Genomic DNA, 22789 nt, shown 5'->3' with positions numbered 1-22789 from the left:
CTCCAGCATATCTACCTCTCCCCCCAGCTTAGTATCATCTGCGAACCTGCTGAGGGTGCAATCCATCCCATCATCCAGATTATTAATGAAGATGTTGAACAAAACCGGCCCCAGGACCGACCCCTGGGGCACTCTGCTTGATACCGGCTGCCAACTAGACATTGAGCTGTTGATCACTACCCATTGAGCCCAACGATCTAGCCAGCTTTCTATCCACCTTATAGTCCATTCATCCAATCCATAGTTTTTTAACTTGCTAGCAAGAAAGCTGTGGGAAACCGTATCAAAAGCTTTGCTAAAGTCAAGATGTATCACTGCCACTGCTTTCCCCATATCTACAGAGCCAGAACTAACAGAAGTTTCCAGATCATAGGCCCTGATTCTCATGGGGGACGTCAATCACTCTGATGTCTGCTGGGAGAGCAATACAGCAGTGCACAGACAATCCTGGAAGTTTTTGGAGAGTGTTGGGGACAACTTCCTGGTGCAAGTGCTGGAGGAACCAGCTACGGGTCAGGCTTCTCTTGACCCGCTGCTCACAAACAGGGAAGAATTGGTAGGGGAAGTAGAAGTGGATGGGAACCTGGCCAGCAATGATCATGAGATGGTCGAGTTCAGGATCCTGACAAAAGGAGGAGAGCAGCAGAATACGGACCCTGGACTTCAGAAAAGCAGACTTTGACTCCCTCAGGGAACTGCTGGGCAGGATCTCCTGAGACACCAATACGAGGGGGAAAGGAGTCCAGGAGAGCTGGCTGTATTTTAAAGAAGCCTTATCGAGGGTGCAGGAACAAACCATCCCAATGTGCAGAAAGAATAGCAAATATGGCAGGCGACCAGCTTGGCTTAACAGAGAAATCTTTGGGGAGCTTAAACACAAAAAGGAAGCTTACAAGAAGTGGAAACTTGGACAGATGACTAGGGAGATGACTAGGAAACTTGGACAGATGACTAGGACAGATGTAGGTCTCCACCATCAGAGTTGAGAGCCAGGGGAGCCAGAAGTCTAAGAGTGGGAAAATACAGGGAAAATACAGATGCAGTTGCCCTAAACTGTGATGTGAGTCACTTAGGGCTTATCTACATGGTGGGACAATGAGTTCTACAGGGGCATGATTGCTAAAGTGCACTAATGTGTTGCTTGTTAATTAGTCCATATAGACCTTGCTAGTGTGCACTAAAGGTTCCCTAGTGTGCTTTAACAAAGTACTGTTTCAAACAGTACTACCTTATAGTGCAAAAGCAGGATCTACATGTTTCAGTTAAGGCACAACACGTTCGTATGCTTCAGAAATCACAATGCTATGGGTGCATTACCCCACTGTGTAGACAAGTCTGTCTCTGCCTCAGTTCCCCATCTTTAAAATAGGGATAATAGTTCTTCTCTACCTCACAGGGGTGATGTGAGGATGAGTACATTAAAGATTATGAGGCATTCAGATATTATGGTAATAGGACGATAGTAATATCTAGCTAGATCAGTGATACTCAGACCTCAGTGGTTCAGGAGCCAAATTAGCAATCAACATTGCCCAAAAGAGCCACAGTAGTTTGAATTAATTGTTTCATTTACTATACTATATATAATTATTCTCACAGCAAAATGACTGACCAAGTATTCTACAATTTAACGACGTAGTAAAAGGATCCTGAAGGGTTAATAACTTAGATTGGTTAATAATTAAATCACACGGTGTTTTAATATCACGTGCTGCAAAGAGCTGCTGATGACCCATTCAAGAGCCACTTGCAGCTTCCAAGCCTCAGTCTGAGTATCATTGAGCTAGACAGTCCTTAGTGCACTGGCCATGGGACTGATTGATATTCTGACACCTCTTTTCCATCTCCAATTTCTATCATTCCATCTTTCAGGTGAAGGAGGAATTTACAGTCCCAGTACTGCAAGCTCTTATGTGTATACTTCACTTTAAGCATATGCGTAACCGCGCTGACTTTAATGTGACTGTTCACAAGCTTAAAATTAAGCATGAGAGTGCTTTCAATTGTGGCTCCTGAGATTCTCAGGTGATAAAATGCTACTTCATCTCCTCCCCGGCTAGGTGAAAGAATACTTTTCCCTCCCCTGCTAAACAGCGTTTTAAATCCTGTGCAGGGTTTCCATTTTCTACCATGTTTCGTAGAAAACAGAGGTCTATGTAAGTGTCTGAAACTGAAGTCCTTTTGTTTTTCTGTTGCTCCTGAACTCCACCCTCTCCAGTGGAAATTTTTTGACGCCTGTTGTTTTGTAGTCTTTTCTATGGCTAGGTGGCTGAGTTTTTGCTGCGTAAGAGACAATGACTCAGAGTCCATATCATGCAGAAAGGGACCTGGTGAAAGGGTTCTGCTAGCATAATCACCTCACAGTTTCAAGTATTTTCAGAAGACCAAGAAGTATGTGTGTCACAGTTCCTACTAAGCACATTCTCGGTGCCAGGTGTTGGTCACATTCAGATATTAATTCTTTCGTGGTTATTGTTACTGCTGGTTTTATTCCCTTTCAGTTTCTGAACCCTGCACCTAACATTTCTAGCAATACTTTACAGTTAACCAGAAGCTTTTCGTTCATCTATGAACCGTAGGTAAATTTACCTTATTATAACACTTTTGTGACTCATATTTTCTTCAGAAGTACATAACAGCATGAAGAAAAATAATACATGAAATGCTGTAGTCCATAGATAAGCACTACTTTTATATAGGGGACTTGTAAAACATTCATAGTGTAATGGTGTCTCAGATTTTCAAATATACTTGTGTGTGATCGCTACATAAATACCGTGTGTGTATGCTGTATTATGTACAATTTTGTTAAAAGATATTGGGCTGCAGTTTGCATTCAGTGAAATGTGTGTATCTACATTGTCTTCAACATTTCACAGGAATAAATGATGGCAAAATTTAATTCACCATGTCTGAGGATTTCAAAGAAATAGATTCTTAATCCCAGAGTGTTATCTGATGTGGATTAAATTAGATATCATTCCTTTCCTGCTGCTATCAAGGACCATATTGAGTCACCTTATAACACTGAAGTTGAAATCCAAGTGAAATTTAGTCATGAAAAGAATCTCTAGTGCAATTCATTAACTGTAGAATGAATCTTATTGATGGGTATGTTACCGTACTGTGGTTCTGCCTATGTTACATTTGTGGAGTACCCCTTGAAGTGAATGGAGATACATACATGAAGGTTAGGATAAGGTCTTCTGTGTGTATATGGCCAGGCTATTCATGAGATGAGCAATTCATTACAGGGGAGATGATAAAAAGCACAAATGGCATCTATTGACTTGGAGATGGGAATCTAACTCCTCTTTGTGCCTTTGAAAATCTTCTCCCATATCAACTAATCAGTTATAAAAAAGGTGCACAGTGTGAAAATTGCTGGCCTGTTGAGGCCTCTCCTCACTTTCACTGTTCTCATTTCCTTCTCTCTTTTCAGTTCTGATTTTGCAGCTGACGTTTTGTGTGCTTGTTGCAGTCCAGGGTATTAACAGGATTTTAAAGTTTTAGCTAGCTAGTGATGGGGACAAATGAGTGAAGTATTCCAGCCCTACAGGGGATTCTATTTTGGGTATTTATTAAACTTTCCTGTCGTACAATATATACTGACAGTGATGAGTGTTAGACCTCTCACCATGTGAAAAATGAACATTTTAAATATGGCAACTTTTTTATTCCAGCTTCCTAACAGTTTCCTCCACGTGCTGCATTACTGCAGGTTGTTGAGCTGGGACTTAGTTGCCAATCAATATTCTGTGTTGAGAAAAAGAAATTGCTGCCACTCAGTGGGAAAATATATAACCAAACTTGCGACCTGTTTAAAAAAAATGTCCACTTTGAAGTCTGTTTTGTAGTTTTAATTAATGCAACAAGAGTTTTTATTTTACTCTCAGTGGAGATAATCTTAATCCATTCACAGCGACCTTTTCTTGTGCAAATTAGCTATACACGCTTGTTTAAGCAAATGGGCCTTCGGAAGATCTCTTCCTAATGACAGGGTTTATAATTGAAAATTGGCTTACTCCCATCTGCCTGCCCTGTGTGAGAATATAAAAATAGATCTGGATATATATAATATACACACACACACACATACATACACACATATACATATTTATCTTCTATCTATATATGTACAAAAAAAATTCAGTGCCTGCAGGCCACGATTAAATTAGATTATTAGAATTAGAAAATGTCAATGCCGAATGTTACTGTCAAAGTAGCACCTGTCTCCAGAGTGCTGGTAACTCTTGAGAAATGAGGGGTATTTAATCTTGATCCTTTTGTCTCAGACCCAGCAGGCTGCAGGGTCAGTGCCATTTACAGTTCCAGAGGTTTCCATTAATACAGAAGTACAATTAGCTAATAACTGGCTTGAAACTTTTAGGATTTGATGTGTGTTTTTGGTAAATGGTTTTGAAGTGATTGATGGAATTGGAACAAAAACAGTAGTATCTAGCTTAAAGCTTTAATTTTAAGGATCAGAAGTCATTGGAGCTCTATGTTAATTATTAAAATTTGTTTCTGTGCTTTTTTTCTTTAGCTGATTTCCCCTTCCTCCTCCCCCTCTCCGTCCGCTCCCCCCCCCAATAACAACTGATGACCCTTCTTTATTGATTCCTGATTGATTAGAAAAGATTTGTATTGTTTAGCTGAATATTCTGGGCTGTTTTTTACAAACCTCTTGCTCAGAGGTGAACAAATTAATGCTTGCTTGTGACTAAATCTGGTTCACTATGTGCAGAGTCTTGAAACCCTGTTTTTGTGAAGACAGTTGACCTTAATTGTCTGTATTTTCCTTTCAAATTCAGAGCTCCCCCAAAGATATTTTAGCAGTAAAAAACACCATATGTATATTCCTAACAACAAAATTGATGATTCTAAAGGCAAAATCCCTTTTGCCTATTCTCTGTTAACCACATTGATTGCCTTTCCATTACAAACAAAAAAGAGATGGAGGGGAGGGGAAGTGGAGGAGAGGAAGAAAAAGGCAGAGAGAGAGAGAGAACGGTTTAACCTTATGGTGAGCGTACAGAAATGGACTTGATTGGAGATGATTTTATCCAGATGTATATCAGCAGATGTTTGCATTTTCATGCACAGTTACTCTAGGACTCATCGTTAATTTGATTTTCTCTTTCTTATCTCCCTCCACCCCCCTGTTCCTGTTAGGTATGATTATCGTGAAATGCTGCACAATGCCACTTTCTGTCTGGTTCCCCGTGGCCGCAGGCTTGGATCCTTCAGGTTTCTGGAGGCTCTGCAGGTAAGAGCTGGGGATTAAAACTTTGACTCTGCTGGTTGGAATTCAGCTGGTGATATCAAGAGGTGGTGTTTGGGGTTGTGTTTAATTTCCCTAGTGGGCAATAATCCACACTGCGGAAGCCTCTAGTCATGCTTCCGAAGCAATTGGCAGCTTCTTCGCAGGAGGGGCTCGGCACTGAGCTCGTCTGAAGATTGAATAGCGTTACCTCCATGAAGAGGGTTTCCCTGCTCATTGTAGAAGAGGTGAAGTCGGATCCGTTTAGAGCAGTGTTTGCCCAACTGAGTCTGGATTCCCTGGGGAGACCTTGACCTGTTCTAGCAAGTCCTGGGGCAATAAAAACAGCTTATTGTTTTCAGCTGAAGCAAACTTGCCTACCCGTTGTTTGCTGTGCTGCATACTGAATGTGCATATGATGGTTCTGTTCTGCTGCTTCCCATCTGAAAGTAATGCAGCAAGAAGGACATTCAAACCGGCTGCTGTCTACGTGTTTAAAATATTCTTCCGTATTGTGTCAGAGGTAGGACTCCCCAACTCCTCTTCACCTTTTGAAATCTTTCAGTCAGCAAGATGCTCTCTTTTGTTTGGCCAGCAATGGAGAGCAAAGGCATAAGGTTTGAAAATCCTGTGGCAGGCAGTGTGGTTCAGTAGATACAGCACTGGAGCAGGAGTCAGGTAACGGGGCTTCTATTCCTACCTCTCCCACTGAGCCACTCTGTCTCCCCCTGCCGAAGTCACTTCTCTTCTGTTTCCCCTCCGCTAAGCACTGCACTAAGAGCCAGCAACTCCTAACGTCTGGTCTTTACTAAGATATTGACTCCCTGTGTTACTTCAGCTAGGTCACATCACCCCTTTTCTGTGGTATTCCCACTCTGTACCTACTTCCCAGGGAAGTTGTGAGGCATAATTAATGTCTGTGAAGTATTTTGAAGATGAAAACTGCTAACTGTTGTGTTGGGGGGGTTTAGACAGTGTAATGCGGTTTCCTTACCAACCAACAGAATCTTTACCCATTGCAAATACTGCTGCAGCATAGACTTGACTAGATCAAAGTTACTGCACAGAATTAGAGAGTGAGAGAGAGAATGCACTGCAATTAGAAAACTTCCCCAGTGTTCCACTTATTACTGAGCATGGGAAAGACCAGATCATTTATTGTACTGTCTGGGCGATAATTCAGATCAATTAAATCTGGCTTGGTCTAGAAGAAACTGAACCACCACAGCAAGGGTCTGATCCAAATCCCACTGAACTCAGTGCGAGCCTTTCCACTGACTTCAACAGACTTTGAATCAGGTCTCAAGTTCTGGTCCAACTGACCAATAGGTGGCAGTGAATTATTTATTTACTTATACAGTACCAGTAATGTGGTGTTTACTAAACATTATACAATTATGGTTGCTACCTCAAAGAGTTTACATTTTAACAATAGCACATAGTATATCGGACACACTGGCAGAACAAAAGTTGGTGATAAATGAGTGATATACACCTCTAACCCGATATAACGCGACCCGATATAACACGAATTAGGATATAACGCGGTAAAGCAGCGCTCCGGGGCGGGGGGAGGGAGGGGCTGCGCGCTCTGGCAGATCAAAGCAAGTTCGATATAACGCGGTTTCACCTATAACGCAGTAAGATTTTGGGGCTCCCAAGGACAGCGTTATATCGGGGTAGAGGTGTGTGTTTATATTTAAATATAAAGTCAATGGATTAAATTTTCCAAACTGGTGTCTCTGACTGTGGCCAGGTTTTGTACATGCAGTTGTTTACAAGCACAGAACATATACTATGATGTACAAAATGGATAACTAAACATCTGCTCTTATGGAAAAGAGCTATAGAGTTAAATATTAAATAAATTTTCAAAAGGTTTTTCTTAAACCGTCTTATGTAATTTAATACATAAATTCTCCCTAGAGAAGTCTGTAGTTGGTTCATAAAACATCTACATCTGAGTGCAAATTCTCCTTTGTACATGCAAAATCAGTGTTTCCCTGCGTGCAACCAAATGTGGAGCCTGTTTAGAGAGTGGAGATCAGCTGGGATCTTGGCAGATGTATTGTTATGTCTGCCTTGTAGGGCCCTTTGCAGGTTTTCTTTTTTAATGTCTTTCGTGAGAGCTTGGGTCCTGACTTCTGCTGAAAATGCCAATAATTCAATTTGTATGCACTTCAAAGTTTGTGCTAATCAATGACCACACACTCAGTGCTTCTTCTAATGTTTGCAATTCCTCTGTGTGCAGGCTGCCTGTGTCCCAGTTATGCTTAGCAATGGATGGGAGTTGCCATTCTCCGAAGTGATTGATTGGAACCAAGCTGCCGTCATAGGGGATGAGAGATTGTTATTACAGGTAAGAAAACGGCTGTGGCCTTCAGCATATTGCTCGAGTGCTGCTGCCACCAACTAAACTTGTAGGAAGATGAATCCAAAAGGTCAGTTAGGGTTAGGGTCACTGTAAATATGAAGTCATTTAATATGACATCATTCATTTTCTGACCAGAAGGTCACTCAGACATTGTTAAACACAGAAGAGTCTTTTTAAGAGTATCAAATTTCTTTTGGATGCCTCTCTAATAGGATGTCCTCCGTTATCTATCAACTACATGCCCGAGGGTGAACACATCATTTGGGAACAATTTCTGCCACCCGTACTTGTACTGCAGAATACCTTACTCTGCAAAGAGACCTGTTGATGTAGATTGCCAAATGTACAGGAAGATGGTGACACTAAAGATACTACGTGTGGAGTTAGGTGCTACCCAACATTGTTGTGGGAGGCAGAATCTGTCCCTTATCTTTCTGTACCTCTCTTTTTCATTTTTAAGGGTGATGTTACATATATCTTAATTGTTTATCTCCATGATGGAGAGTGAAATAGGACTATAGAATTACCAGTTAGTGTTGTGTTGTTACTGTCTTTAACTGCTTCTTTCTTAAATGCTCTCAGATTGTTTTTCCTATTTCTATAATACTATTTCTGTGTTTTCTTCAAAATCAGTTAGAAGCCAAAGTATACAATGATATCATCAAGGAAACACCATTGAAAAAAATTTCTTCAGTGCAGAACCTATTAAAGGACGAGCAAAGCTGTGGCTGTAGTCCATTGGCTAGGGCACTAAACTGAGATGTGGGTTCTAGATTTCTGGCTCTGCCATTGAACTGCTGTGTGATCTTGGACAAATCACTTCTCTCTGTGTGCCTCAGTTTCCCCCTGCAGTAAAATGGGCATCATGATTCTTCTGTGATTTCTAAAGCATTTTGAGGCAAATGGGTGAAGTGCCAAATTTTAAAGGTATTTAGGTACTGAGGCACTAGAAATTAATAGGAGCTAGGTGCTCATCCCTTTTGAAAAATCCACTAGACACACTCTTCTGCATCTTTAGTTGATGAAATTAGGGATGTAAATAATGTGTAAAACAGTAATCATGTAACCAATTAAAATTCTACCCGGGGAACTAGGGGTGCAGCACCCCCACATTTTAGAATCATAGAATTGGAAGGGACCTCGAGAGATCATCTAGTCCAGTCCCCTGCACTCAGGGCAGGACTAAGTATTATCTAGACAATCCCTGACAGGTGTTTGTCCAACCTGCTCTTAAAAATCCCCAATGATGGAGATTCCACAACCTCCCTGGTCACTTTATTCCAGTGCTTAACCACTCTGACAGGAAGTTTTTCCTAATGTCCAACCTAAACCGCCCTTGCTGTAATTTAAGCCCATTGTTTCTTGTCCTATCCTCAGAGATTAAGAAGAACAGTTTTTCTCCCTCCTCCTTGTAACCTTTTATGTTCTTGAAAACTGTTATCATGTCCCCTCTCAATCTTCTCTTCTCCAGACTAAACAAACCAAATTTTTTCAGTCTTCCCTCATAGGTCACCTTTAATCATTTTTGTTGCTCTTCTCTGGACTTTCTCCAATTTGTCCATATCTTTCCTGAAATGTGACACCCAGAACTAGACACAATACTCCAGTTGAGGCCTAATCAGTGCGGAGTAGAGCGGAAGAATTATTTCTCATGTCTTGCTTACAATACTCCTGCTAATACAACCCAGAATGATGTTTGCTTTTTTTGAAACAGCGTTACATTGTTGACTCATATTTAGCTTGTGATCCACTATGACCCCCCGATCCCTTTCCGCAGTACTCCTTCCTAGGCAGTCATTTCCCATTTTGCATATGCGCAACTGACTGTTCCTTCCTAAGTGGAATACTTTGCATTTGTCCCTACTGAATTTCATCCTATTTACTTCAGACCATTTCTCCAGTTTGTCCAGATCATTTTGAATTTTAATCCTATCCTCCAAAGCACTTGCAACCACTCCCAGCTTGGTATCATCCGCAAACTTTATAAATGTACTCTCTATGCCATTATCTAAATCATTGATGAAGATATTGAACAGAACCGGACCCAGAACCGATGCCTGCGGGACCCCACTCGTTATGCCCTTCCAGCATGACTGTGAACCACTGATAACTACTCTCTGAGAACAGTTTTCCAGCTAGCTATGCACGGGGGGAGGGATAGCTCAGTGGTTTGAGCATTGGCCTGCTAAAACTCAGGGTTATGAGTTCAATCCTTGAGGGGGCCATTTAGGGATCTGGGGCAAAAATCTGCCTGGGGATTGGTCCTGCTTTGAGCAGGGGGTTGGACTAGATGACCTCCTGAGGTCCCTTCCAACCCCGATATTCTATGATTCAGGTGCACCACCTGATAGTAACTCCATCTAGGTTGTATTTCTCTAGTTTGTTTATGAGACGGTCATGGGAGACAGTATCAAAAGCCTTACTAAAGTCAAGCTATACCACATCTACCACTTCCACCCTATCCACAAGGCTTGTTACCCTGTCAAAGAAAACTATTGGCTTGGTTTGACACGATTTGTTCTTGACAAATCCGTGCTGATTGTTATTTATCACCTTATTATCTTCTAGGTGTTTGCAAATTGATTGCTTAATTATTTGCTCCATTATCTTTCCGGTACAGAAGTTAAGCTGACTGGTCTGTAATTCCCCAGGTTGTCCTTATTTCCCTTTTTTAGATGGGCACTATATTTGCCCTTTTCCAGTCTTCTGGAATGTCTCTTGTCTTCCATGACTTTTCAAAGACAATTGCGAATGGCTCAGATATCTCCTCAGTCAGCTCCTTGAATATTTTAGGATGCATTTCTTCAGGCCCTGGTGATTTGAAGTCATCTAACTTGTCTAAGTAATTTTTGACTTGTTCTTTCCCTATTTTAGACTCTGATCCTACCTCATTTTCACTGGCATTCACTATGTTAGATGTCCAGTCTCCACCAACCTTCTTGGTGAAAACCAAAACAAAGAAGTCATTAAGCCATTTCCATATTCTCTGTTATTGTGTTTCCCCCCTCATTGAGTAACGGGCCTACTCTGTCCTTGGTCTTCCTCTTGCTTCTAATGTATTTGTAGAATGTTTTCCTTTTATGTCCCTAGCTACTTTGATCTTGTTTTGTGCCTTGGCTTTTCTAATTTTGTCCCTACATACTTGTGTTATTTGTTTATATTCATCCTTCATAATTTGACCAAGCTTCCACTTTTTGTAGGACTCTTTTTTGAGTTTTAGATCATTGAGGATCTCCTGGTTAAGCCAGCGTGGTCTCTTGCCAAACTTCCTATCTTTCCTACGCAGTGGGATAGTTTGCTCTTGTGCCCTTAATAATGTCTCTTTGAAAAACTGCCAATTGTCTTCAATTGTTTTTCCCCTACCAACTCCCTGAGTTTGCTAAAGTCTGCCTTCTTGAAATCCATTGTCTTTACTGTGCTATTCTCCCTCCTACCATTCCTTAGAATCATGAACGCTACCATTTCATGATCACTTTCACCTAAGTTGTCATAGTTGTGTTTATTTACTAGCATTTCGAGTTCTTCCTGCTTATTCCCCATACTTCTCACATTAATATACAGACATCTAAAATACTGATTTGATCCCCCCTCCCCGTTCTGTCTTCTCTCCCTTATTTCTGCTATGACAGCTGAAATATTTTACATGGGGCTCAGCTGCTGCCCCCGAGCCTGGGCGGGGCTGGCAGCCTGGAGTGACCCCAGATGCGCCGGGATGCCGGGCAGCAGCAGAGCCCCGGCACAGGACAGCAGCCAAGATGCTGGGTGCGCAGGGATGCCGGGATGGTGGACAGCAGCAGAGCCCCAGGTGCGGCAGCAGCGGGGACCCTGGCCACAGGACCCTGGGAGGAGCTTAACCATTAACCGCTTAAACTTTTACTTCCCTAGATGAAATACTTTTAAAAATCTGACCCCAAAAGCTCTACTTAAGAGAGAACTATGATTATGAATTAATTGCAAGTATAAAAAGAAGGTAATTTTTTGCTTCAAAGGACAACACGTTTTTGTAAGCAAAATTATTTAAAAAAATATAATTTGCTGATCTTTGTGCCTTCCTGTAACATGCCATTCGTTCTCTTCACAGCTGCTTCCTTATTGAACAGCTACGGCACCGTTATTAACAGTGTTTGTAAAGTGCTGGCACAGAGCCTGAATGTCTGCTCTGGGAAATGTTTTTGTTATGTTGCAGTTTTTCATTTCCTGTTTTAGAACAGCTCGGATGTTTTTATTTGCATATTCTTGTTACCATAGCACCAGTTTAGCTCCAGTCTTAATTTAGTCTTCCTGCATTTATTTTTGTAGGGTTATCTTTTTTCCCCTTTTATTACCGAAATGACCTTTTATTAAGACGTCATCTAGTTCTAATAATTCCAGTGTAATCCTGCCAGATTAGTATGAATATATCATTTTCCAAACCTGTCTTTCTGGACAAATAGATTAATAACTAATAGGCGGACACAGTTAAAATGGGAGCTCTGATTTTGCTTTCCAGCTGTTTCCAGGCCAGGCACACAGGCAGGCTAAGGAATTCTCTAACCTTGGCACAACGTTTATGGGCACATACATGAAGCACAGTCTTCTGTAGAACAATAACCTCTTCAACTTTCAGGGTCAGAATTGCTTCCGCATTACAAAGGAGAGAGCGTGCTGTAGTTGGAGACGGGTGTTAATTTCATTTTGTGTCCATCACAAGATCTAGCCCTGTGAAATCATGCGTGGTGCCATGAAACATTTATGTCTATTAGAAGTAATGCCCCATGGCCGTACTAAAATGCAGTCACAATAATATGATTGCTGTTGATAATGGTGCTGTTAACATGCATCACTATACTCCCATACTTACAGGAACCTAATAGAAAACAATGCACTTTATAATCCATATCAGAGGACTGAATTTTGTAGTACAGTGGTATAAACTCAAATAGTAAGATGCCTCATTTGTATACAGGCAGTCCTCCGACTTACGACACAATTGGTTCCTTACAATTGCGTCGTAAGTCGGAACCACAGTCTACTCTATTGCGGGACCAAGTGTTGTAAACTCGAAACCTATAGTCGTAAGTCAAATCAGGATGTCAATGTAGAAGCATCGTAAAGTCGAGGTCTGCCTATATATATTTTAACTGCTTCCCTGTGCTCCACCCTTCCTGTGTTGCTTCTTTTACAGGAAGGATCAAGCAAAAGACTCTAATATGCCACGGGCCTCTTATCACCCTGACTGTTTTGCTTCTATATGGTATCCCACTCCCTTGGTTCCTTGTCCTTTTAAACCCCAATTCAAGGTCTGAGGGTATGTCTGAACTGCAGTGGAAGTGGGACTGTGATTGCAGCCCGTGTAGACATACCTGAGCTAGCTTTAATCTACCTAACGTGGGTACCTATGGCAGTGAAGCTGCAACAGCACAAACTTCAGTGCAAGCTTTACAAGCCAGCCTGGAGCCCTGGGTAACTATTGGGGTGGCTTGCTTGTGCTGAAATTTGTGCTGCCAGGGTTTCACTGCTATCAGGATGTGAGTTGCCTAGATTAAAACTAGCATGGGTGTGTCTGCACATGCCACAATCACACACACACACACACACCAATTGCAGTGTAGACAAATGCTTAGATTACAAGATCTTTGGGGCAGAAATTCTCTCTTACCATTTGTACAGCACCTAACAATGTGGAGCCATGATCCTGTTTGGGAATTGTGGGCACTACCTGAATGCAAATGAGACAGAATAATAATTGTATAACATCTACATAACCCTCCTGAATCTCTTTACATATCAAACCTTAAAACTTTGAATCCTGTTCAGTTTCCTGCAGATGTGTATGAAACTGCACAATAATCTTTGCCACCACCACTCTTTCAGAACATTATATGAAGAATAATTGTATTCTGATCGGGGATATTTTACGTGGAGAGTGTGTGTGTGTGTGAGAGAGAGAGAGATAGGGGTGTGTGTATTAGGGGTGTGGGTGTTTAGGTTAATCTAATAACTAGATGGACGATGATGATAATGCTATCTTATAATAATGCAAACTTTGGTGCTTGTGTGTAATTAGCCATGGAAGTAAATATATGACAGGCTTGTGAGAAATAAGAGAAGGAGAATGAGGTGGCCTGACTTGAAATAATTAGAAGTAGGTACCAAAGCAAAATAACTCCCCATTTCTACAAGAAGTGAACACACCCACACTACACTGAAGGGGCCTGATTCTCATTTACACTTAGGCCACTAACACCACTCTGACAGTGTAAAGAGATCTTGAAGGAGGAATAAATTACAGTTACAACCACTCCAATGGCCTCTTATACGGCCAGAGCAGTGAGTACGGAGACCTTAGAGCTTGTCTACATGGAGAATTAAAGGGAAAGTTAGTATAAAATAGCCAGGGTGTGAATTCAAAGGGCAATAGCTATTTCCCACTAACTCCCCACTTCTTGCCATTTAGGTTAATCTGCTTCCAGAGGGGACAAACCTAAACTGCACAAAGGAACTCAATGCAGAATAAGTGTACACAGGGGGTGCTAATATGGAGTAGCTATTCCCCTCTAGCTGTTCTGTACTAGCTAGTCCAGGCCTTTTCCCTGAGTAGACACACTCTTAGTGCAAATGAGAATCAGGCTTTTAAGAAGCTAAATACTAGTCTGTACAGATGTTGGACTCTCTCCAAAGTGTGTGGGGAATGTGGGTTCACACACCCCCTCCTTCTGATCTGGTTTGCAGGATAACTCTCTATCAGGAAGAGGGATGGTAGGATTTATTTTTTCATTTATAAGGAAAGCTCTACCAGAATTAAAGCTGCACAATGTGTCCAATGAAAAATATCATTGTTTTTTCCTTGTAAATAGCAGATGTTTTCTTCTCTCCCCGTTATTCCACAAAGGGGTGGCTTTGCTGCAGATGCTGTGATGGTTTCTTCAGGGAATTTGTGTTGCCACGTTGTAGTGACTGCAATCGCAGATCCCTTTAATATACTTTCAGAATGGAGAGCATTGTTGGACTCTAAATACCCACAGCTACTAGTATTTTAAATTGGTGGTTTGCAAAAAGCTGTGTGCGCAAGGGATTTACTGAAAAGTTCCTCACTGTGACTTTCCACCGCTCCAGAAGTGGAAAAAGTAGCATTTGCTACCATAGAAACAACTTTCTTAAAAAAATGGAGACTTGCTAGTAAATCCTAAGGTTGGCCAATAGGCTCAAATACCAAAGGTCACAAAAGGTGCCGCTCATTCATTTTCCAGTCGCTGTTCTTTAGCTGCTAATTCACATATCTGTGTCGGGTGGGGGTACTGGCTGACAATGAATCTGTGTTGCTGGGTAGGAGCAGAGAATGCTAGTTTGGGATTCTCAAGCATGTATTAATTTGATCAGGTTACATTGTTTTCCACACCATCTGATTGTAGTGCACCTTGTATTACAGATTCCTTCTACAATCAGGTCTATCCATCAGGATAAAATCCTAGCACTTAGACAGCAGACACAGTTCTTGTGGGAGGCTTATTTTTCTTCAGTTGAGAAGATTGTATTGACCACACTAGAGGTGAGTAACAATTCTCAGATATTAGTCAGAGCAGAGATGTTCCTTAATATGTCTGCCACTCTCCGTGCTGAGCTGTTGTATGTGTGACCTTGGCTTTCATGACATGTGATTGGTCACCTGAAAAACCTTCAGCAGCTTGATAACTTTTCTCCCCTAAGGAAATATTTTCTTCATTATTGGAATCCACATAAGAAAACTGACATGGTGACAAATAGGAGCCATCCGACACATGAAAAAGTTGTCTTGTGCCATCACAGTTTCTCAAGGCTGATGAATCAGTATTCCTATCATTCATAGTGAATGTGATCCTTTAAAGGACCTTACTAGAACTCATTTTGGAAAAAATATAATTTAAAAGCCCCTTTTCTCCCATTCCCCCTCAATGTTTTGATGCCCTTTCACAGGTCTCTTGTTCTGGAAGTGGCTGCTTGTAAGTCACCTGACACTTATCAAATGTGTGCATTTCCAAGGGAAGATAGAAGGTGACGTACAGAAGAAAGCCCAAATTATGCATAGCAGTCCAGCTGTGGACAGCCAGAGCCCATTGTACTCCAGCCATTCTTCCTCTTTACCCCAGCAAGGGTTGTGGAGAAGGAGGTATACACTGCTTCTGTACTCACTGCGATCACTCCTGCAATTGGGGTATCCCCAGCTCCCTTTGTTTCATTTACAGAATCTGTCCCCAAGTCCCTCAAGTGCAACTTTAGGGCTGAATTGAAACATCTTCAGTAATGTGGCCATAGTTGTCAGTTGACTAGGGGATGGTTAGTAACACCTGTAGCTAGGATTTAAAAAGCTACCAGCTAAGAAGCTTGAGCTTAGTAGCAAGGAAGACTGAGGATAGAACAGGGAAGGAGCTGCAAGGTTTTAAGTTAATGAAACCAAGTCGGGCATATCGGACCTTTGATTTTTTGAATCTAGGATAAGCAATCTCACAGAACCACTTCTATGTAGAGAAGGCAAATTAACAATAATTCTGTTCAGTGGAAAATAACATGCATGCTCAGGTGTTCATTCCAGAGTCCAACAATCCCTAGAAAAGCCTGAATTGTTTCCTTTCAGAAAGAGAGAAAATAAAAGGTTTGTTTTTTATTTAGGTGTCAGAAGTTGGTAAGATCAGATGCACCCTCTGTTTAAAATTTGATGTGGGGGAGTAAATCATATAGTTGGAAAGGGAATGGATTTATTCTGGTAGTTACTTTCAATCTCTAACTATAATGCCGTAGTACTGCAATATCTTGATGATCCTACATATCATTTAGTCACCTCCTGTCTGGACTACAGCAATGCGATATGCCTGGGCATGAAGCCATCAGCCCTTAGGAAATTTCAAAGGGTATAGAATGCTGCAGCATGACTCCTCAGCAACACAGGCTACCATGAGCACATCAGACCTGTCCCCTGCTCTGTACACTGGCATCCTGTAGAATACCAACTCAAGTTCAAAGTCTTGAAGGCCTTATCTTCAGGATGTTCAATGGCCTCCGCCCTGCATATCGTCACCAAAACCCTTGGTGAATAACTGCATGGCTCTGGAGTGCCGTGGACCTTTGTGCCTTGAGGGCAAAGCTTGGCTGTGCAGATGACCGCTTTCTCTGGGGGCCAGGCTGACACCGTGGAGGTTCGGGGGAGGACTATCGCAAAACTCCTCATCTTCTGCTCCAAGTGCAAGGTGCACTTCTTCAACCTCCCTTCTCCAATTGCAACACAGAGCAGTGTAGAAATTTAAGAAACAGAAACCAACCTTACACAGCTTACACAGTTCTCCCCTGGGAACAGGAGAAATGAGAGAGAATGAACCACATGTGACAGACGTTTAGTGCACTACTGGAAGGCACTCGGACACTACAGCGATGAGGTCAATACAAGAACCTGTATACGACAGAATATTTTGGGGAGGTGGGGGCTGAAATATTGTGCCAGCAACATATTCTATGTAGACAGGACAGATCCAGCCGGGGTGCCTAACCTCCTCGCTATAAAACTGCCTGTGTTCCATAATCACCAGAGAGCCTCTAAAGCTGGTGCCGGTATTTAGAAATCTCTGCAATACATTTAGCAAATTACCATATGCTTTTTGTATTTTAATTGATTAGCTCTTCATGGATTCCTTTCATCCTTTTCTATTTCCTTTCCTTCGAGTTTTCTTTTCTCCATGCCATTCTTATAGGCTGCAAGGATTCTTATATTGGTCAGAAGTGCCATAAATTAATCTGCCATCTGTTAAATGTGATATATTCCACAGGTTGGCTTCCTAGCCTACTGAGTAACAGTATCAGTGAGATTTGTATGCCTCACATGCAATAAAGGTTGCATATGTTGCATGACATCAGAAGTTTATTTCAAGATGAAACTATTTTTTGCTCTGTGTACATTGAAAGATCATCAAATGTGAGCCGTGTGTTTCCCCTGAAGCGTTGTCGGCTACCAGAGCAGTGGAAAATTGTACAGTCTATGAAAACCTACTCATCATCTAAACCTGCAGACTACTACTTATCTGTTTATGCATCAGTTCTGAGAAAACTGGGAGGGGAGAGCGGGGGGGCCAAAGGAGCTAGTTCCATCTAGTTCTTCATCAGATGGTAGAAGATACACATTTTTTAGTTTCGCTCTTCATTTTCTAGTTTCTTGTTACATTCAGTGGCATAAATTAAAGGAGGGGACAAGGCAGTCACTACCCTTCCCCCACCTTCCCACACAAAACACCCCATGGCTGAAGCATGTAACTTTACATCTATTAATAGAAATATCTAGAGATGCACTTGATAGTGTAACATAACTAACTCTGACACAGTCTTGAGTCCACTATTCTCATATGGAAAATGCTGCTAGCTTGACGTTAAGATTGTTCCTGTGCATTTCCCATGTAATCACAAATTTTAGGAAATGACCATTTGGGACAGCCTTCATTCGCATGCTATATTACCCTAATGTCACATTACCCTCATGCCCTTGGAGACTCCTTACCTCTACAACTAACTCAATCAGTAGCTCTTCCTACACATGTGGTCTTTGCTTTCAAATTTTGTGTGCATACACCTTGAGTATATAGAATTAGTTTGATCATCGCAAACATATAGCACTGTTAATGTTATTCTATGGACTGTGTTACACAGTAAGTGAGACTAGATCATCTAATGGCCCTTACAAAGATACACATCTTTTCCCTGCTCCAAAAAGCTTGCTCTAGTAGTTGCCCAAATTTCTTTCCATGTTGGATGAAATGGGAACTTCTGGAACCACGCCCGTGGTGGACAGTTATCTGTAAAGTATGTATGGGATCTGATGTAATTAGTCACTTTGTCACATAATAACTCAATTATAAAATAAAGGGGAAAATATCAACCCAGCCTGTTTGGCTTGGAAGTCTGTCTTTGTGTATTTAAAAGTTTTCCTTATCTCAAAATAACACTCATCTTTTGTAATTCCATTCTTGACTAATTATTTTATGCAAGTCATGGATGGTAAACTCTAGAATGAACTAATCAGGCCTGCAACTGACAAGTGATTTTAGATGGAAAAATATTTCACTTTAAATGCAGAATCTAATGAATTGCAAGATCCCTATGTCCGCAGAGACTAATGAGATAGTTTGAATACTGTTATCCAAGGCCTCAAACTGCCAAGAATGTGCGCAAGTGTATAGGTTCGGTGTCGTCTTTAAAAGAGATTAAACAGGAATGCCAAGTAATTTGTGTCTCGCTGCTTTTTACAAAATGTGTAGTGATTGCAGTCTGCAAGAGTTGCTGAAGATTCTACCGATGGCCATTAGAATTTATTTACAAATCACTACCTTTCTTATTTTCCAGATTATTCAGGACAGAATATTTAAGCACATATCACGTAACAGTTTAATATGGAACAAACATCCTGGAGGGTTATTCGTATTGCCACAGTATTCCTCATATCTGGGAGATTTTCCTTACTACTATGCTAATCTAGGTGAGTGAATCCTTGCTTCTGGATCTCACACGTATTGGGGTATTGTTGATTTCTGGATGGTGTGTTGTAAATGGCTCACCAGAAATATCTATCTAATGGCATTCTTGTTTATCTTGTCCTCCAAAACAGTGGCTTTCAACCTTTCCAGACTACTGTACCCCTTTCAGGAGTCTAATTTGTCTTGCGTACCCCAAGTTTCACCTCACTTAAAAACTACTTACTTTTCTATTTTTATGTCTGATTTTTAAGCATCACAGCCCCTATTCCTGAAAAATTGTTTACTTTCTCATTTTACCATATACTTATACAATAAATCAATTGGACTATAAATATTGTACTTACCTTTCAGTGTATAGTACATACAGCAGTATAAACAAGTCATTGTCTATGAAATTTTAGTTTGTACTGACTTCACTAGTGCTTTTTACATGGCCTGTTGTAAAACTAGGCAAATATCTAGATGAGTTGATTACCCCCTGGAAGACCTCTGCGTACCCCCAGAGGTACACCTACTCCTGGATAAGAACCACTGCCCCAAAACTCTGCCCCCTGCTGGATGGAATGTCATTGACTGACCTGCATAAGTACAGGATATCATGTTACCCCTCTAATAGCTGCCGCCTACAGAGAATATTGTAACAAATCCATGCCCTCCCAGCATTTTCTGGTTATCATTATGTTGCAGATCAGTAGCTGGCAACTTCATGGCAACACTGGTTTGCATTCGTTGCTTAGCTCTGCTTGACAATACTCAGAGACAACAGAAGTTATTCGCAAATAATTCTCTGAGTTGATAGTCAGTATAGATCCACCCTCCCCACCCTCCAGCCTCACTTCTTCAGAGTCTCTGTATGGGTTCTGATTGAGTGGCAGGAACTGAGAAGAGTTTAATCCCTGGCTCCTTTAGGCAAAGACTGAATGTTGAATTCTGCAAGGGAACATGCCTGCAGCCTCAACAGTCACTGCTTACCAGGGTTCCAACTCTGGTGCCAGCAGCATAGGTCTGACAAAGAACCACTGTTACATTGTAAAAGGAAAATCTGGATGTTGAGTTGTTGTGGAAGAAGAACTAAGAGGATTCAACAACACTTCCAGTTAGGGAGGAGAAAAATGACCGTGCCACCAAGGTTGTGGGCCTGGGTGAGGTGAAAGGAGAATGGTATTTGCAGCAGTAGTGAAGGGAGGAAGCAGGTAGGATCTACCATATGCCACCAGTATATGAGCTGGTGGAAGGATGACTGGAATCATATCTCACTGAAACTTGCAGACTCTCAAGTATGGATGGAGGGGGATTGTTCCTCAACGGGCAGGCAGAATAGTTAGTCATCAACTCAGAGATGATCGTTGAAGCTTTGTGTGTGGATGAAGTCGCCCTTGGGTAGGATGTAGAGGAAAAAGGAGAGGACAAAGGACGTGACTCTGAGGGATGCTGAAACAGAGGGGAGAAAGAAGTACCATTGGAGATGTTGACGGAACTATTGGAGAGGCAGGAAGAGAGCACCAAGAAGCCAGCATCTATCAGGAAGTCCAAGGGGGAGGGGGTGATTAGTCGTATCAGTGGCAACAGAGAAATCAGGAAGCATGAAGATGAGGGAAGAAGCCCTTAGACTTGGCCAGGAGAACTTAACTGATGAACTTGGCAAGGGTAGTTTCTATGGAGCAAAAGGGGAGAAACCCAGATTGCAGGACATCCAGGAGGGAATCAGAGGAAACGACATAAAAGCAGAGGTTGTAATATGGACAGAGCATTCAGAGAGCTGGGGAGTGCACCCTCTTCTGGAGCATCTGGTACTGTAGCGACAGGATACTGGATGAGATAGTCTGATCCAACATGGCATTTCCTTTGTTCTTAAATGGTCTTTTTCCATCTCTGACTTCTTTGATTTATACTACACAAGGCAGCTTGGTCTATATTCAACTTGCATCCATTTTTCATTTCAGGTCTCAAACCCCCCTCCAAGTTCACTGCCGTTATCCATGCAGTAACTCCCTTGGTATCCCAATCTCAGCCTGTGCTGAAACTCCTGGTTGCTGTAGCCAAGTCCCAGTACTGTGCACAGGTGAGCCCTGCTGTTTGACTGTCAATCATTTTTGAGGCAAAGCCATCACAGAAACAAAAACCCCACTGACTTCAGGTCTTGTCACTCCTCCTTCTCATTTCCAATTCCCTGTTTTAAACTTCGATCCTCATTGTCTCTGAGATCGCTATAATCAGAAACCTTAACCAGCATGTGTGGGGAATAAAAACTCTGAACTTTAGTAAAAGTGGAAAACAGATGATCACAACTCTGATTTATTTTGGGAAGAGAGGTAAAATAACAGCTGTGCTTTACAAGTAGGGCATATGTATGATATAAATAACAAAAGGGTCAATAGGTCTATTGACTGCCTTACCTCCCTTTATCTCAGCAGCATTTGGACTTCTCACTGCCTGGTGATACTATCTCAAGAAGGCAGTAGGACTGCCCTCTACTTTGAAGAGTCCATGAGTGCTTTAGACTTTATCAAGTGCCCAAATAAACCAGTAACACCCTCCTGAGTAAGGCTAGAGACACTCTGGTTTTCTGTTCAGATGGTATTTGCCTTAGGGGATGTAGAATTTATTGTCAGGGTGGGTGAGTAGCTGGGGGATGTTATTTTTATGCCAACTGGATATTAATTTGATCGTGTCACCTTTTTTGAAACTCCTAAACTGAATCCATTTGGTGCTCAGGGTCCTCCAGGCTTGAACTCCACAGACGTAAATGTATCCATGTGTGTCTAACACCGAAGGTCAATCTTCCTTTCAGATCATTGTTTTATGGAATTGTGATAAACCCCTCCCAGCCAAACACCGCTGGCCTGCCACTCCTGTGCCTGTCATAGTCATCGAAGGGGAGAGCAAGGTAGGCGGAGAGAAAAACGGTCAAAGATTGCAAGTATGGTGCAGTGGGACTGGGTACTTACTTCTCCAGCTGGCAAATGTTTGATGGTGACCAGGTGGACGATGCCCCTTCCTTTACCTCTGCCTTTTGTACCAATGTGATTGAACACCATTGTTCTAATGAAGGTTCAGTGTATGAAGTTTGTCCTTTCATCACATGTCAGCTATTGATCAAGGGGGCAATCAATACTGCGAGTCTGAGAGTGGCATAAGGACCCAATTTTCAATTGTGGCTACCTAGAGAGGAGGTGCTAATCTTGCATGCCTGTGAGCAGGCAGGAGCATTAAATTAATAATGCACCCAAATGCTAGTCTGAGTGTTCTGACGCAGGATTTGAGGACCCTTCATCTGTGTTCAGATTTGGAAATTAGGCTTCCAGCGAAATTGGCAAGTGTGTTCTCCACCGGCTTGTGAGAAAGAGCTGCTTTTATTGCTTGTATAGCTGTCAGCAAGGACATTAAGGTGCTCACAAGGAGAGGGTGGGGAGATATGCACAGCCTGGGAACCCAGTGGGATCCAAACACAGTTGACTGGTCAAGAGAAGACAGCAAAGGGGGAGAGAAAAAATTCTGCCATTGGGCCAGGTACACTGTTGCCCTCCCCTGTGCGTAGTCACTGGCTCAAGTGCAAAGTGGGGGTAAAATGCTACCAAGTGAGAATAGTGGCATTTTTTGCCTGCTTTGCACTCGTGCCAATGATAGACCCAGTGCATTGGCATGGAGTAGAGAATCAGGCCCATTCTTCATCATCTCTCTCTA

At 41.9% G+C, this 22789-nt stretch overlaps 1 protein-coding gene across 1 annotated transcript in view; it reads left to right on the top strand.

Annotated features, from left to right (window-relative positions):
- Positions 1 to 22789, top strand: part of EXT1 (exostosin glycosyltransferase 1) — a 250056-nt gene that overhangs the window by 215285 nt on the left and 11982 nt on the right. Inside the window, exons 2-7 of the mRNA XM_005287295.5 lie at positions 5176 to 5269; positions 7515 to 7622; positions 15046 to 15165; positions 18975 to 19107; positions 21049 to 21167; positions 21897 to 21992. Of these exons, the coding sequence (XP_005287352.1) occupies positions 5176 to 5269; positions 7515 to 7622; positions 15046 to 15165; positions 18975 to 19107; positions 21049 to 21167; positions 21897 to 21992 (670 nt within the window). The remainder of the gene's footprint in view (positions 1 to 5175; positions 5270 to 7514; positions 7623 to 15045; positions 15166 to 18974; positions 19108 to 21048; positions 21168 to 21896; positions 21993 to 22789) is intronic.

Source organism: Chrysemys picta, chromosome 2 (genome assembly GCF_011386835.1).
Source record: "Chrysemys picta bellii isolate R12L10 chromosome 2, ASM1138683v2, whole genome shotgun sequence".
Lineage (NCBI taxonomy): Eukaryota > Metazoa > Chordata > Testudines > Emydidae > Chrysemys > Chrysemys picta.
Note: the sequence above shows the minus strand (reverse complement) of the source record. Positions and strands in the feature narration are given on the sequence as shown.